This window comes from Urocampus carinirostris, chromosome 4 (assembly GCF_059441175.1).
Source record: "Urocampus carinirostris isolate Australia breed hairy pipefish chromosome 4, RoL_Ucar_1.0, whole genome shotgun sequence".
Lineage (NCBI taxonomy): Eukaryota > Metazoa > Chordata > Actinopteri > Syngnathiformes > Syngnathidae > Urocampus > Urocampus carinirostris.
In genome coordinates this window covers 3407832-3422407 of record NC_142352.1, presented here as the reverse complement: position 1 = coordinate 3422407, position 14576 = coordinate 3407832, and the positions used below count along the sequence as shown (strand labels likewise).

Below are 14576 nucleotides of genomic sequence, written 5' to 3'. Positions count from 1 at the left end.
ATTACTGATTATGGTAAAACATCAAATATCTCATCTCAAATTGTTAGAATAGCATGAAAAAGTGTACATAATCATCCATCCATTCATTATCTGCACCGCTTATCCTCAGTAGGGGGTGCTGGAGCCTATCCCAGCTATCTTCAGGCAGTGGGCAGGGGACACCCTGAACTGGTCGCCAGCCAATCGCAGGGCACATAGAGACAGACAATTCACTCGCTCATTCACACCTATAGGGACAATTTGGATCAGCCAATTAACCTGACATGCATGCTTTTGGAATGTGGGAGGAAACCGGAGAGCCTGGAGGAAACCCACACAAGCACCGGAAGAACATGCAAACTCCACAAAGGAGGTTCGATCTCATGACCTCAGAACTGTGCCGCAAACACGCTAATCACTGCACCGCCGTGCTGCCTTTGTACATAATCAGTAATTTTATAATTGTAATATGAATGGATGAATGAAACTTCGAACATTAGGAGACAAAACTAAAACAAAACAAGTCAAAAAACAATGTTAACATAACAAGTTCGAAGAGTAATATGAAAAAGCATACCGTGGAAGTAAGAAAGGAAAACATTCTCACTGATCAACTAAATATATCTAGTGTTACATCGCAAATGCAAAATATCTCTATTGCTGAATATTAACTTGGATTTTCTCTACTTACCTGAATGAATCCCTTAAACCATCGCAAACATTACCTATTTGTTAACGTGATTGTTTTCACATAAACTCCATGTTAAACATGATCTCTTCAGGTGTCCTCATTATTATTTATATTCACCCAAAACCAGTTATTCCTGATAAACAATTATGGGAATTTTAGGCAAATGTGAGGTGACCATCAGGAATATATATGATCAACAGGGTTGGGTAGGGTTACTTTAAATTGATTACTTTCAATTACTTTTGGATTACTCCAATACCAAATATACCAATAAAAGACAAAAGAAACTAAATATGAATAAAATTATGACTCACAACAAGTGGTAAGCTTTCTCTCCTGGCTTTGATCTCTTTGATCTCCGGCAAAACCAACATAAAATGCGACAGAAACAAAATGAAAATAAATCCAAACAGCTTGCCAACATCATTTTTGCCGTTCCTTGTATTCCGTTACTCCCCAAGCCTGCACAAAATGTAGTAATTGTATTCATATTTAGTTTCTTTTGTCTTTTATTAGCATATTTGGTATTTGAGTAATCCAAAAGTAATTGAAAGTAATCAAGTTATAGTAACCCTACCCAACCCTGATGATCAATGGCTTTAATAAAACCCAAATTGGTCCTCAAGAATGTGATGATCTTTGCCATCTAAATTTGCTTTTTGCTGTTTATTTTCAGGTAAGAGTAAAGAGGCAGAGATCAAAAGGATCAATAAGGAGCTGGCCAACATACGATCAAAGTTTAAAGGTAACTGGTGAAAATCGTTCTACATTTGCTAAGAAAATTATCAGTATTTAGCAATATAACAGGAATAATTAAACACATTCATGCTTTTCTAGGTGACAAGGCTCTAGATGGCTACAGCAAGAAGAAATACGTGTGCAAGCTGCTTTTCATCTTCCTACTGGGCCACGATATCGACTTCGGACACATGGAGGCAGTCAACCTGCTCAGTTCTAACAAGTACACAGAAAAACAAATCGTAAGCTAGCCTTAAAACACAGACACATGATTCAATTTGCATTACAGGAAGAGATGACCATTTTTCTCTTCAATGAATGTCATTGCTATTAATTAGTTAAAAAAAAAGAAAAAGGAAATATATTCTTATATTTCATACCGACCATAAATGACTAGGTTTGCATGCAGGCTCTGTCTAATCCGATTGGAGACTAGCTTGGTAGCTTTAGAGTTTGGCGCCCGCCCTGGGACTGTGAAGTCGCAGTTTCAAGCCTTGGTCAAGTCATACCTAACACTTGTAACATTGGTACCCACTGCTCCCCTGCTTGGTGCTTGGCATTAAGGATTGGAATTATCACCTAATGACTAGTAAAAATCAGGAAAAATCCCCCAAAAGCATAGACATACATTATACATGGATGGACACAATTTTTACATCAACCATATATAGCTGGACACATCTGTGATATTTTTGTCGCGGGGGTACAACATATAATGTAAATATCCCAAATGAATCAACCAAAACACATAAGGCCTTTTTTTTTTTTAGAAATTAAGCCAGAGTTTGCATGTATCATTTGTCTCTGCACTACAAGTCCCACAATGCTCTGGCGTGATAAAATATAGGGATGAAAATTAACTGCGAGCGATTGGATGACACAAATGCATGTATTTGCATTGGTAATTGAAAAATTAAGGGACTATCCCAACCACTGCAATCGCAAATGTGGCAGTCAGGCTAAAACCTCAATCAGATTATTGTGCTCGTTTACATGGTTTAATTGGAATACTGACAATATTACGTTTCCCAATGAGATTATTGCCTGCATGTAAACATACCCAATTATTTGATCTTGCTCGATGTTGCCTTCAGGGTTACCTGTTCATCTCGGTGCTGGTCAACTCCAACAGCGACCTGATCCGCCTGATCAACAACGCCATCAAGAACGACCTGAGTAGCCGCAACCCCACTTTCATGAACCTGGCGCTCCACTGCATCGCCAACGTGGGCAGCCGCGAGATGGCCGAGGCGTTTGCCACCGACATCCCTCGCATCCTCGTGGCTGGGTAATGTGTCTTTGCGGTGGTCCCCGCCATGGAGATTATTTTCAAATTGTCACGCTGCTTCGTGCATGACTTAGAGACACCATGGACAGCGTTAAGCAGAGTGCCGCCCTTTGCCTCCTGCGCCTTAACAAGACTTCACCTGACCTGGTGCCCATAGGTGAGTGGACATCCAGGGTGGTCCACCTGCTCAACGACCAGCACCTGGTAAGGATTTTTGGCCTTCGGTGAGGCTAGGTCTAGACTAGGCCTGTTCTATATCTAGCTTCTCTACTACATCCAATGAGTCTGCTATCACTTTATACGTTTACATGCAGGCAGTAATCTGATCAGAGAGGGACTATTTCTAATATTCAGATTATTCAAAGCAACGTTAACGCGCACACTAATCTAAGGTTTTAGCCGCCTGAGAATTCAAATTGAATTGGTTGGGTTAGTCCAGGGGTGTCAAGTCAAATGGATGAAGGGCCAATCACAAAATGATGCATAAAGTTTAGTGCAAGGTTGTCAAAGTCAAATACACAGAAACAAATGTTATACTTGCCGGACTGGTTCAACATTTACTAAAACATTGAAATTATTGCACATAAGCAATTGAACCGAAACCAGCCTCAGCAAAACATAAACAAGAGTAAAAACAAACTTCCGTCAATGAAATATCACATATCCTGTACTAAAGATCGGCTCATATGGGTTTTTCAGGGCCAATACTGATTATTAGAATCAGTAGGAGTTAAATAACCAAAATCTGGAGCCAATATTAATTTGCTGCAAAAGCTTAAAAAATGGTGTTTACCATGCTTTCCTAAAACAAGTTAATTACACCTTGTATGTTAAATCCACACACATTTTTTTTCCACCACAGACTTTTTAAAATCTTAAAATCATCAGCAGTTTTGATTCACAGGCATGTCGGGACTCAGGAGTTAGCAGAGCTGCCTTTGATTAGTCCGATCTAATGTTATTCTTCTTGGTTCAGCGTCTCCGTCCCCAGTCGCTTATCCAAACAAATGGCAACCGAGACAGAAGGCAGTAGAGAGAGGCTCGGCTGCATCTGAGCCTAAATTATCAGCCTGTCGCCTGAAAAAAAAATGCTGATATCCGGCAAATTCCTAAATATTGTTGCCGATAATCAACCCGTCCTACTTTAGAATAATAAATCAATATTTTGTTGTGGCTCTTTCATTAACTTAAAAAGGAGAATATCTTGAACGCTTGCTGCGCTGCATTGACCTTGCGGGGTACCGTTGCATTGTGGGGAATTTAGTTTTGGTGCTTGGAAAATACCAGCAGGCAGCTGTGGCTTGCGGGCTGTTTCTCATAGTACTGTAATTATATTTCATCCATGGGGCCATAGATAAACAGATGACATATATGGATTAATCCTTTCATTTTCTGATTACTCCTGCATGTATATAGCCTACTAATATACTATTTCATGATATTCAAATTTTCGTGATGGGATAAATAAGATTTTGCCATCAACAATAGCAAAAACATAAAAGACTTATAGTCTTAGTTCTGTTAATTTATAATGAATCTAGAATGTATGATATTTTGTGTTTATTTTAATTACATTACAGAAAAAAATAACTTTACGACAATATTCACATTTTCTGAGACAGTTTGGTAATGTTACTTGTGGGCTCTAGTATTTCCCGGTTCGGTTTGTTGAGTGGCATCAGTGCTTCGTTTGATTGTTTCTCTTTCTGGTTTGGAGGGCGTGGTGACAGCAGCCACCAGCCTCATCAGCAGGCTGGCCCAAAAGAGTCCGGATGACTTCAAAACGTCCGTGTCGCTGGCGGTAGCCCGACTCAGCAGGGTCAGTTACATTTGTTGGCTCAGTGGAGGAGAAAAAAGTTACTTCTATTAAAAAAAAAAACTTTTGTTCAGATTGTGACTTCGGCCTCCATCGACCTTCAGGACTACACATACTACTTTGTGGCAGCGCCTTGGTTGTCAGTGAAGCTGCTGAGGTTGTTGCAGTGCTACCCTCCGCCTGGTATTTCACCTTTCATGCTTAACGTGTTCGCTACTTTGTTGCACGCAGGATCTGATGTTATTATCACATAATTCTCAATATCAAGTTAATGGGATTAATAGTTAAAATTATTTGCAATGCATGAATACATGTATATAGCAGCCGCCACACAAACTGCTATCCCTGCGACTATTTTTTAAGTTTTAAGATAGCGTAGAATTGTCTTTATTGTCATTGATGATGGTTTAAAACTACACGATGTTTATGAAATTCACATGGAATTTGAGGATAAACACGTATTAAAGACCGAAAATATAAAAACCAGGATAAAAATATATGGTTAGATAGCTAATATTTCAAGGGTAGTGGTCGTAGACTGCCCTAAATACTATGTGATTTAGAAAAAAGAAAAAAAAATGCAGATTCCCGCCTACATACGAGATTAATTCGCTCATATCTAGAATTTTTCGTATCTGGGATTAATTTTCCCCATTAGAAATCACTGAAACCCAACTAATCTGTTCACGGCTTCCCAAAATCCCCCAGGGTAACCCTAAATAGCTATTAAGAAAATCTTCCCGGTCGCTTAAACACATTTAAATAGTAATAGAACATAAAAGAACAGCATTAGGATAAATAAGAGGATTTTAGTTGGCAGTTGCTAACGGAAGTGTATGTTTGGTGGTGATTGAAGAGTGCGGGGGCACAAGACACCGTTGATGATAAGTAAGCACTTACTGTACACTTAAAATTAGTTATTGTAACTTAAATTAACGTGAACCTTTTTTAATGCACTATTTTTTTTCTTTGCCTTTTTGCTGTTTGTTATTACTGTACCTTTCTTCACTCTATTTTTCGTTTTAGTTGGACTCAAACAATGAAAGAATAATCTTTGATCATCCGCTCCGTTGACTATTTTAAAGTCGTTTATTCATCATTGTTTTCAATCGCTGGAGAACTCCTCTCCTCTTTTTCACATTTCACCATATATTTAACAACAAACGTGGGTTTGTCTTGTGTTTTCTTTGTTTTATCGATTTTTATCTTGGCATGTAGAAATAAATTGTATGATAAATCGTAGTGTGCATACTGCTTGTGTCTACACTTCGGTTCAATTTTTTTTTGTAAAATTAATGAACAAAATTCATATCTTAAAACTAACTGTAAAATAACATGAACAGGGGATTCACTTCAGAAACCGTCTGGCTTTGAGAGTAGTTTAGACTTATTCTTGTGGTAGACCTCTAGCGCACCCTCCTGGTTAATTTGGTAACCACCAAGTTCAATTCTAAATTTAACAAAATAAAAATTAAGCAATTCCCTTTACAGCCTTAAATCATCAAGTCGATTAAATTGGTTTTACAATTTTCATTGTTCAAAATTATTCCTGGAAAAACAATTTTGGGACAATTTACGATGCTATGAGAAACGATCGCTTAGCTCGTAAAACATAAATATATTTGACATTAAAAGTTGTGTGACTGGACAGTTTTATTCAAACACAATATTCTAAATACGTTCACGTTCTTCTTGCTGTGGTCCACAGAGGATGCGGCGCTCCGAAGTCGTTTGACAGAATGTCTGGAGACCATTTTGAACAAAGCTCAGGAGCCTCCCAAGTCCAAGAAGGTTCAGCATTCCAACGCCAAGAACGCCGTTCTCTTCGAAGCCATTTCGCTCATCATCCACCATGACAGGTTCACAGAAAGCTTGCTTTGTTGTGTTACATTTACATTTTAATTCTTTCATATTTAAGCTTTTTCTCAGCACGGATGCTGAGATAGTTTGGTCCCGTTTTTGCTGTGATTCAGGGATCTCATACTCGATTTACTTAGCGGCCGTTATTTCCTGGTCGCATTAGGGTTTCATGAAGAAAAGCTCAGATAAAAGCATTATACTGTTCTAAAATATATTTTTTTCTACACAAATAAGATCTTAGAATACAAAAACATTAAAAAAATCAATCTTTACTAAATACATAAAATTATATTTCGCATATAATAGAAATTTAGGAAACAAAATACATGATTGGAAAATTCCAATTAATACTATTCTGATTAAAATTTGTATATTAATAGTCATAGTCTTTATCATTGAACTTTGTGAACATGAGTGGAACTTTTAACAAGAAGTGTTCTGAATATGGCTTCACAACAAAATAATGTATTGTTTTTACGCTGTGTTTCGAACCTCCTGTTTGTGGTTTGCATGTTCTCCCCTTGCTTGCGTGGGTTTCTTCCGGGCATTCTGGTTTCCTCCCACATTCCAAAAAACATGCATGTTAGGTTAATTGGCTGGTCCAAATTGTCCTTAGGTGCAAATGAGCGAGCAAATTGTCTATTCCTGTGTGCCCTGCGACTAGCTGGCAACCAGTTCAGGGTGTCCCTGCCCACTGCCCAAAGATAACTGGGATGGGCTCCAGTGACCCTACTGAGGATAAGCGGTGCAGACAATGGATTCATGGATGTTCTAAATGTGGCTTCTCACAAAATAATGTATTTTAACATTAAATCTTACGTTGGTGGAAGCTATGGTCGCATCCTGTAACGTATAAAGACACTAAAAAGCAAATACGGCCAACTTGTGTTCATATCCAAGGTCGAACATGTAAAACAAAAGTTACAAATATAACTACGGTTCTTAGAGTCTTGTACAGAAGCCAGAGGCGGTGCTTAAAGCATTGCCTCTCGCGGTCGGGAGGGACGAAACAGAACATGTTTAACAAACTTGGCTAAAAGGCAGAAACTCACCATAAGTTATGTGCAAGGTGCATCCAATGTCCTTTAAGCTTCAGTTCAACAGCGCCGACGATCTCCCTTACCACCCTGGTAGCCCCGTGTTTCAATTTAAATCAAAAAATCTGTGATATGATTCCAAAAAATGAAGAATCGAATAGGCATATTTGTCAAAATGTATAGTTTGTGATGTGTACGTACTGCCTTGGGTCAAACCAGGAAGTAGCTCGCAAATCATATTGCAAGGCAGAAGACCATCTAACTGTGTACTTTTAGTTCTTCCTGACTAATTAGTCCAGAGGAAGCATCCATATCATTATGTTGGGCCATGTGTTAAGAGATCCCTGCTCTAAGAAGAAACCATTTTTCTAATTTTGTCTCCCAGCGAGCCCACCTTGTTGGTGCGAGCGTGCAACCAGCTCGGGCAGTTTTTGCAGCACCGCGAAACCAACCTGCGCTACCTTGCCTTGGAGAGCATGTGCACTCTGGCCTGCTCCGAATTCTCCCACGAAGCTGTCAAGACGCACATTGACACCGTTATCAACGCGCTCAAGGTAAGTCACTTTTTCAGTAATTGCACCAATACAACTCCAAATGCCATTTATTTCAATCATTTGGTAAAGGTCTTCACAGTTCGGCTAAAATAAATAAAAAAAAATCATATAGTGTTACTCCTCCTCTCGCCATCTAATTTAAATGGGGGATTTTTTTTTGTTTGGAGCATCATTTCCTGTCCGCATCTCTCTTTCCCTGATTTTGAAAAAGTACATTAATTCTTCACTTTAAGTGCAATCATTCAACCCTAAAAAATGCACTTCAAATATTATTTTGTATTTTTGATCACTGTTTTGATGACACACATGTTTCCACAGTGCAATATAATCTCCCTTTAGAGGTGTAGACCATAAAATTATAAAATCTCTTGTTTTTCATTTAATAATTTTATAAACTACACTAAACTTCATTATGCAGTAAAATGTTATGAATTTATGTTTTCACTCGCTGTTTTGGTAAGATTTTACATGTCACATTAGTAGACATCCACCCTGTTTACTATGTCTATTGTTCTATGGTCGTTTATGGTGCATCAGTGCCATCTGCTGGACACGTGTAGTAACAGAAGATATGATGTGCGGTTGAAATGAAATGAAAATGATTTGCATTTATATAGCGCTTTTCAAGTCAATGACTTCCCAAAGCGCTTTACAATGTGCTCCACATTTCCCAATAGCGGCCTTGCAGCCATGTAAGGCGCTAACCTGCCTATTGGGGGTATTAAGGCTTCAGTGTCTTACCCAAGGACACTTCGACATGTAACACGGACGAGCCGGGATTCGAACTGGGATCCCTTGATCCCAAGACGAGTGCTCTACCTCCTGAGCTACTGCCGCCCCGGTTAAACGTTGACGAAGAACCACATTGGATTTAAAAATGGCGCTCTTAAATTTTACTTAAAAAAATCTGAAAAATCTCTTCATACACATTTTTCGATGTTTTGAAGCTCTGATACAATATTTGTGATCGTATTATGCATAATTGTAGTGGCTTTTTTCCTGTGGTAAAAAAAAAAATTGAAAGTGAAGGTGAGAAAGACAAAAATGTAATTCAGTAAAAGGTGAAGAGTTAACAAATAAGGGGAGGGGTTTTGATGCCTGGGTTTCAGGTCATTATCTCCTATATTATTTTAGTGTGATTTGTTAACTCTATGATGTGATCTTTGTTGCATGAAGCCTGAAAAAGCATCAAATTAAAAAAATCCAAAATGAAGATAATAATAATAATAATAATAATTTCCTTGTATTGTCATTCTGTGTAACAATGTACATAGAACGAAATGTCGATTGCACCTGACCCGTTGTAGCGAGCCGATGCAGCCGCAGCCAACAGAGGGCGCCGCCGACCACTTTTTAAGTCTTAGGAATGACTCGGCCGGGGCGCGAACCCGAACCTCCCACAAATGAAATAAAAGTGGGGGTCCAGAGAACAAGAAATTGCAATAATTTAAATAAAAGTAGATGGAAGGGTGCATGAGCACCTCTGTTGTATCCTAAAAGAGACATGGTTAATGATAACAATAACCCTCAAATGATAAAAAACCATATTCATTCTTTGTTGTCTTCAAAGATGTGTTCCCAAACTTTTTCTGGCAGACTGAGCGAGACGTGAGCGTTCGTCAGCGTGCAGTGGACCTCCTCTACGCCATGTGTGATCGCAGCAACGCTAAGCAGATTGTGGCTGAGATGCTGAGCTACCTGGAGAACGCTGACTACTCCATCAGAGAGGAGATTGTAAGTCGACTTTTGTTGTGCTATCAAAATTAGTACAGTAATCCCTCGATATAACGCTTTTCACTTGCACGGTATCTCTGCTTCTCCCATTTTTATCGTGCACTGTGTTCTGCATTCTAGTTGGCTAAACAATCCTTAAGAGTGTAGGAATTGGTAAAGCATAAATATTAATGGGTACATTATGCAGTACTTTTATTGTTAAATGAATGTTTGGGCCTGTAAAAAGGGTTGGCTGGATATTTCAAAAGACCAGGAAAAGTAACGGAAAAATAAACAAAAATCAGGATTTTCTTACTCAACCAGCAAAATTTTGTAAAGCTTTGGTGTGTAGGAAATCGATTAAAGGTATCTTGTTTTAAAAGTAGTATTGATGTTGCAAAACTTTAACTGGCTTTTGGAGAATAAGTTATGTTTATCTGGGATCACTAGTAGACCAGCATTTTCAGGGCGAAGGCTCCAGACCGGAACATACGGGGGAATTAAATCTGAAAGGGGTTTCTGTAGCCAATCAGGGAAAACCTCTACAATTATTATTTTTCAGTTTTTTAATAGTACTAATAATATTGCAAAACTTGAACTATCATTGTTATTGAGGTTTTCCTCTTAAGATGCCTGTAGTCTTTTTTATTTCATTTTATTTTTTTAAACTCTAATCAAACCAATAATAACAGCAGTAATTTTTAAAACTTAGGCCCTTGTGATAACTTCTGGTCAGTTCTTAACTTTAAGAGTGGTTACCGAATTTTATTGCTATATGTATTCTGTGTAGCACTATTTAGATATTCTATATAACACGCTACAGTGGGCATTTGCACGTCACACTGGGTATTTGTATATTGTATTCTTTTTGCTTTATTATTGTATTGTTCTCAGCTCAGGGATGCTGCTGGAAATGTGAATTTCCCTCCGGGGATAAATAAAGTATCTATCTGGTTATGCACTTATGCAACACATTTCCCTTTTGCATGAATGTAGTCTTTTTTTAAATTGCATAAATAGTCAAACATTTACAAATGTGTCATTTTTATGTCTCAAATTCTTGATTTGTAATTAGGGTTGTGTGCATGTTTTACATCAGCTGATTCTATCAAGTTTGCTCTCCTGCAGGTCCTCAAAGTGGCCATCTTGGCCGAGAAGTACGCAGTGGACTACACCTGGTACGTGGACACAATACTCAATCTCATCCGCATCGCTGGCGACCATGTCAGTGAGGAGGTGTGGTATCGCGTCATCCAAATCGTCATCAACCGAGACGACGTGCAGGGCTACGCCGCCAAAACTGTTTTTGAGGTGAGCCCGGACTGGTGACTCAGATTTTGCATTAGAATAGAATTGTGTTATTATAAGAATTGTTTTCATTGATTACAATGCAGTGTGCTGTCTTGTCAAGTCAATTCATTTACCCTTGATCACAAAATGCCTCAAAGGACTGCACGTGCCACAATTACAACATCCTCTGATCTGAAATCTACATGGGGCCAAGGAAAAAGTCAAAAACTTCAACATGAGGAAATTAAGAAACCTTGAGAAAGGGCCTCAAAAGTGGCAACACCCCTTCCAGAATTACCAGGCCGCAATAGATGTTGCATTGGGTAACAATAGATAGATAGATAGATAGATAGATAAATACTTAAGACACAGAACGTGGTCAACATCAACAGTATATATTGGTAATAAGTACAAAGAACCAGGGGAAAAAGGATGAGGTCGGCATCAATTCTAAACTATAGAATAGAAGTGTGTCTTAAATCTAGATTTAAACACTTTAACTGAGGTTGTAGATCTTATCTCAGGAGGAAAAGCATTCCTTAGGGCTGTACAAATAAAAATGACTTGACTTGACACAGCACTGGGGCCAGAATGGAAAACGCTCTCGAGCCTGCAGATTTCTTCTTGGATCTTGGAGTCACAAGTTGACCAACATTTTCCGAGCGGATGCTCTGACTAGGACAATAGGTGGAAATCAAATCAGAAAGATAGGAACGGACAAGTCCATGGAAACTTTTGTATATTAGTAACCGAACCTTATAGTTAAATCTTAAACAGACCTAGAGACAGTACAATTTAGTTAAAATATAGATAGATAGATAGATACTTTGTTCATCCCTGCAGGGAAAGGGTTAGGGTTTCCAGCAGCATCCCTTCGCAGAGAACAATACAATAATAAAGCAAAGGGAATACAATATACAAATACCCAATGTGACGTGCTAATACCCACTGTAGCATGTTGTATAGAGTATTTAAATAGTGCTACATAAAATACATAAAATATGAGCAATAACAACAAGATTAGAAGTGGCACTCCAGGATAAACATGCCATAAAAGACTTAGAAATTAAAAAAATAGGATTTGAAAGAAGAATATGAGTGAAAAATAGAAAATATTTACATGGTAGTGTTTGGGGATTGGTCCAATTTGTGAGTGCATGCACCAGAAAATAGAGCAAACACATTAGCAGCAACGTTGTGCAAAACAAGACGAAATAAAATAGGGTTATAGATTTTCCTATACATGTACAAGAGGCAGCACCATGTTTGACTGGATAGAACGCCAGCCTCACAGATAAAAAGGCCTGGATTCAATCCCAACTACTGGTCTCTCTGTGTGAAGATTGCATGTTTTTTTTTTTTTTTTTTTTTTTTTTCAAACAAAAAAATTATTAACTATTTTTCTGAAAAATAAAAATGTATTTCTGAAAACAGAATAAAAATATTTCAAAAAACGAATGCAATATTTCCAAAACACTGAAAAAATATATCTACAAACAGTAAAAACATATGTCCTGAAACCGAACCAAATATTTTGTAAAACGGGAAAAATAATTATTTCGATGTTGGCTGGGATGGCTTCCAGCACCCCCAGACTCTAGTGGTGAAAAGCAGCTGGAAACTTAATGATTGAATATTCTAAGGCAACGAGTTCGGGGTGTCCCCTGCCCACTGCCTGAAGATGGCTGGGATGGGCTCCAGCACCCCCGTGATCCTACTGAGGATAAGCGGTGCAGGTAGTGGATGGATGGATATATCGCTCGTGCCAACAATGTGTTCCAGACTGGGTAGAGAGCAGTCGATTATTTTTTTGGGGCTCTGCTGATGACTACAATTCTCCCTGGCTGCCATGCATACCAAACACAATTTTCACGCTCTATTTTCCCTCCAGGCTCTTCAAGCGCCTGCCTGCCATGAGAACTTGGTAAAAGTGGGTGGCTACATTCTGGGAGAATTTGGGAACCTTATTGCCGGAGATCCGCGCTCCAGGTACGAACTCTCATTCCGTTCAGGAACTGAAGCACCATTGATGTTTTTCAATGTGGGTCCTCCTCAGCCCGCTGGTTCAGTTCAACCTGCTGCACTCCAAGTTCCACTTGTGCTCGGTGCCCACACGTGCGCTGCTGTTGTCAGCATACATCAAGTTTATCAACCTGTTCCCTGAGGTGAAGGCCACCATCCAGGAAGTGTTGCGCTCGGACAGCCAGATGCGAAACTCCGACGTGGAGCTGCAGCAGCGAGCTGTGGAGTACCTGAGGCTCAGCAGCATTGCCACTGCCGACATCCTGGTGTGTTATGTGTTTTTAGATCTTAAGACACAAACATCAATGCAATGCCAAGATTTGAATAGAATAGTTTATGGTTTAACAGACACTCACAAAAAGAAGAGAAGGCACCAATCAATTTGAACTTTCAATAAGAACAAGAGAGGACTATACAAATCCATCACGGTGTACAATTTCTAGCCTGTTCTAAAGAAAGGTTTAAAGAGAGCCCTTCTTTTTATAAGAAACGTTAAAGTTACACTAAGCAGATAAACCCTAAAGGGTGTGAAAATCCAGAACAGCAACATAGCAAGCAATGACAATGATGCAGTGATCACAAATAGAAAAACCCTGGCATTACAACTATACAGCAAATGCTCAATAATCATTAATAAAAGCCAACCCTGGCGTTATTAAAATTCTTCTTTGCAAGCGTTCAATAATCAAAATAAAACAACCCTGGAATTTTAAGCATGCTTCCTTGCATTGCTAAATGATCAAAATAGAGCCACCTTGACCTAGTAAACATTCTTCATTGCAAGCAAAAAAAGTGTCACACTAAAAAAATCCATTATCATACTATAAAAGTTTTGATATGATTGTAGTGAAAATTGTTTACAAAGAGATTTGATGGGGCAATCTAGGATAAACATGTGGTAAAGACTCAAAAGATATAAATAGATATTGAAACGAAGCAGATCAAGGAATTGTTGGAAAATTATCTTATAGTTTTTTTATTCATATGTTTGACATTGTTTCTTTTAAAATTGGCTTGTGTTTTGTTTGACTACTAGATATTGCTGCACAGGGTTGTGCAGCTGAAAACAAGTGCCAAAAAGCACAAGAAAGAATACTACCCCCGGAGACTCAAAGTGACCAAATCGCACCATTTTTCTTCTCATTTTTTTCCCATGTTTTTTTTTTTAGGTTTTTGGGTACCCATAGCAGCAAGATGGTGAACAAATATGTCTGCTCCCTTCATGTAAGGCTCGTTTGGCCCTACCGAGGACAAGATAATGGATATATATATATATATATATATATATAAATTCATTTTTTTTCATGAAAGAAGTCTTTAAATTTTACATACAGTTCCTCTCTTGAGATAGAAATAAAGTATGACAAACATAGAAGTAATAATTTTATACTTTATATTTAGTTTTGGTTATTTATTACAATTTAACTTGTTGTAAACTGCATAAATTCCAGCTACCAAACTCAGTGAAAAATAATGTAAAGTAAGATTATTATTAAGAAAATAAGAGAAGCAGCAATTTTCGCTGTGGGGTTGTACTGCCCCCACATGGCCAGGGCAGGCACACCAGTAGGAGTAGCCCCACATATTG

General features: G+C 38.4%; 1 protein-coding gene and 1 pseudogene across 3 annotated transcripts in view; both read left to right on the top strand.

Moving 5' to 3' along the window:
• The window catches only part of LOC148366673 (UDP-glucuronosyltransferase 2C1 pseudogene), a 457271-nt pseudogene extending 447960 nt beyond the window's left edge, over positions 1–9311 (top strand). The window contains exon 3 of the transcript XR_015850231.1: positions 9178–9311. The product of XR_015850231.1 is annotated as a UDP-glucuronosyltransferase 2C1 pseudogene (transcript). The remainder of the gene's footprint in view (positions 1–9177) is intronic.
• LOC148366672 (AP-2 complex subunit alpha-2-like) overlaps positions 1–14576 on the top strand; it is a 28131-nt gene that overhangs the window by 723 nt on the left and 12832 nt on the right. For both annotated transcript variants that reach the window (XM_088333482.1, XM_088333481.1), the window contains exons 2-13: positions 1347–1415; positions 1508–1650; positions 2503–2696; positions 2771–2900; positions 4414–4515; positions 4587–4695; positions 6221–6371; positions 7795–7963; positions 9560–9697; positions 10805–10987; positions 12858–12955; positions 13023–13254. In XM_088333482.1, the coding sequence (XP_088189608.1) occupies positions 1347–1415; positions 1508–1650; positions 2503–2696; positions 2771–2900; positions 4414–4515; positions 4587–4695; positions 6221–6371; positions 7795–7963; positions 9560–9697; positions 10805–10987; positions 12858–12955; positions 13023–13254 (1718 nt within the window). The remainder of the gene's footprint in view (positions 1–1346; positions 1416–1507; positions 1651–2502; positions 2697–2770; positions 2901–4413; positions 4516–4586; positions 4696–6220; positions 6372–7794; positions 7964–9559; positions 9698–10804; positions 10988–12857; positions 12956–13022; positions 13255–14576) is intronic.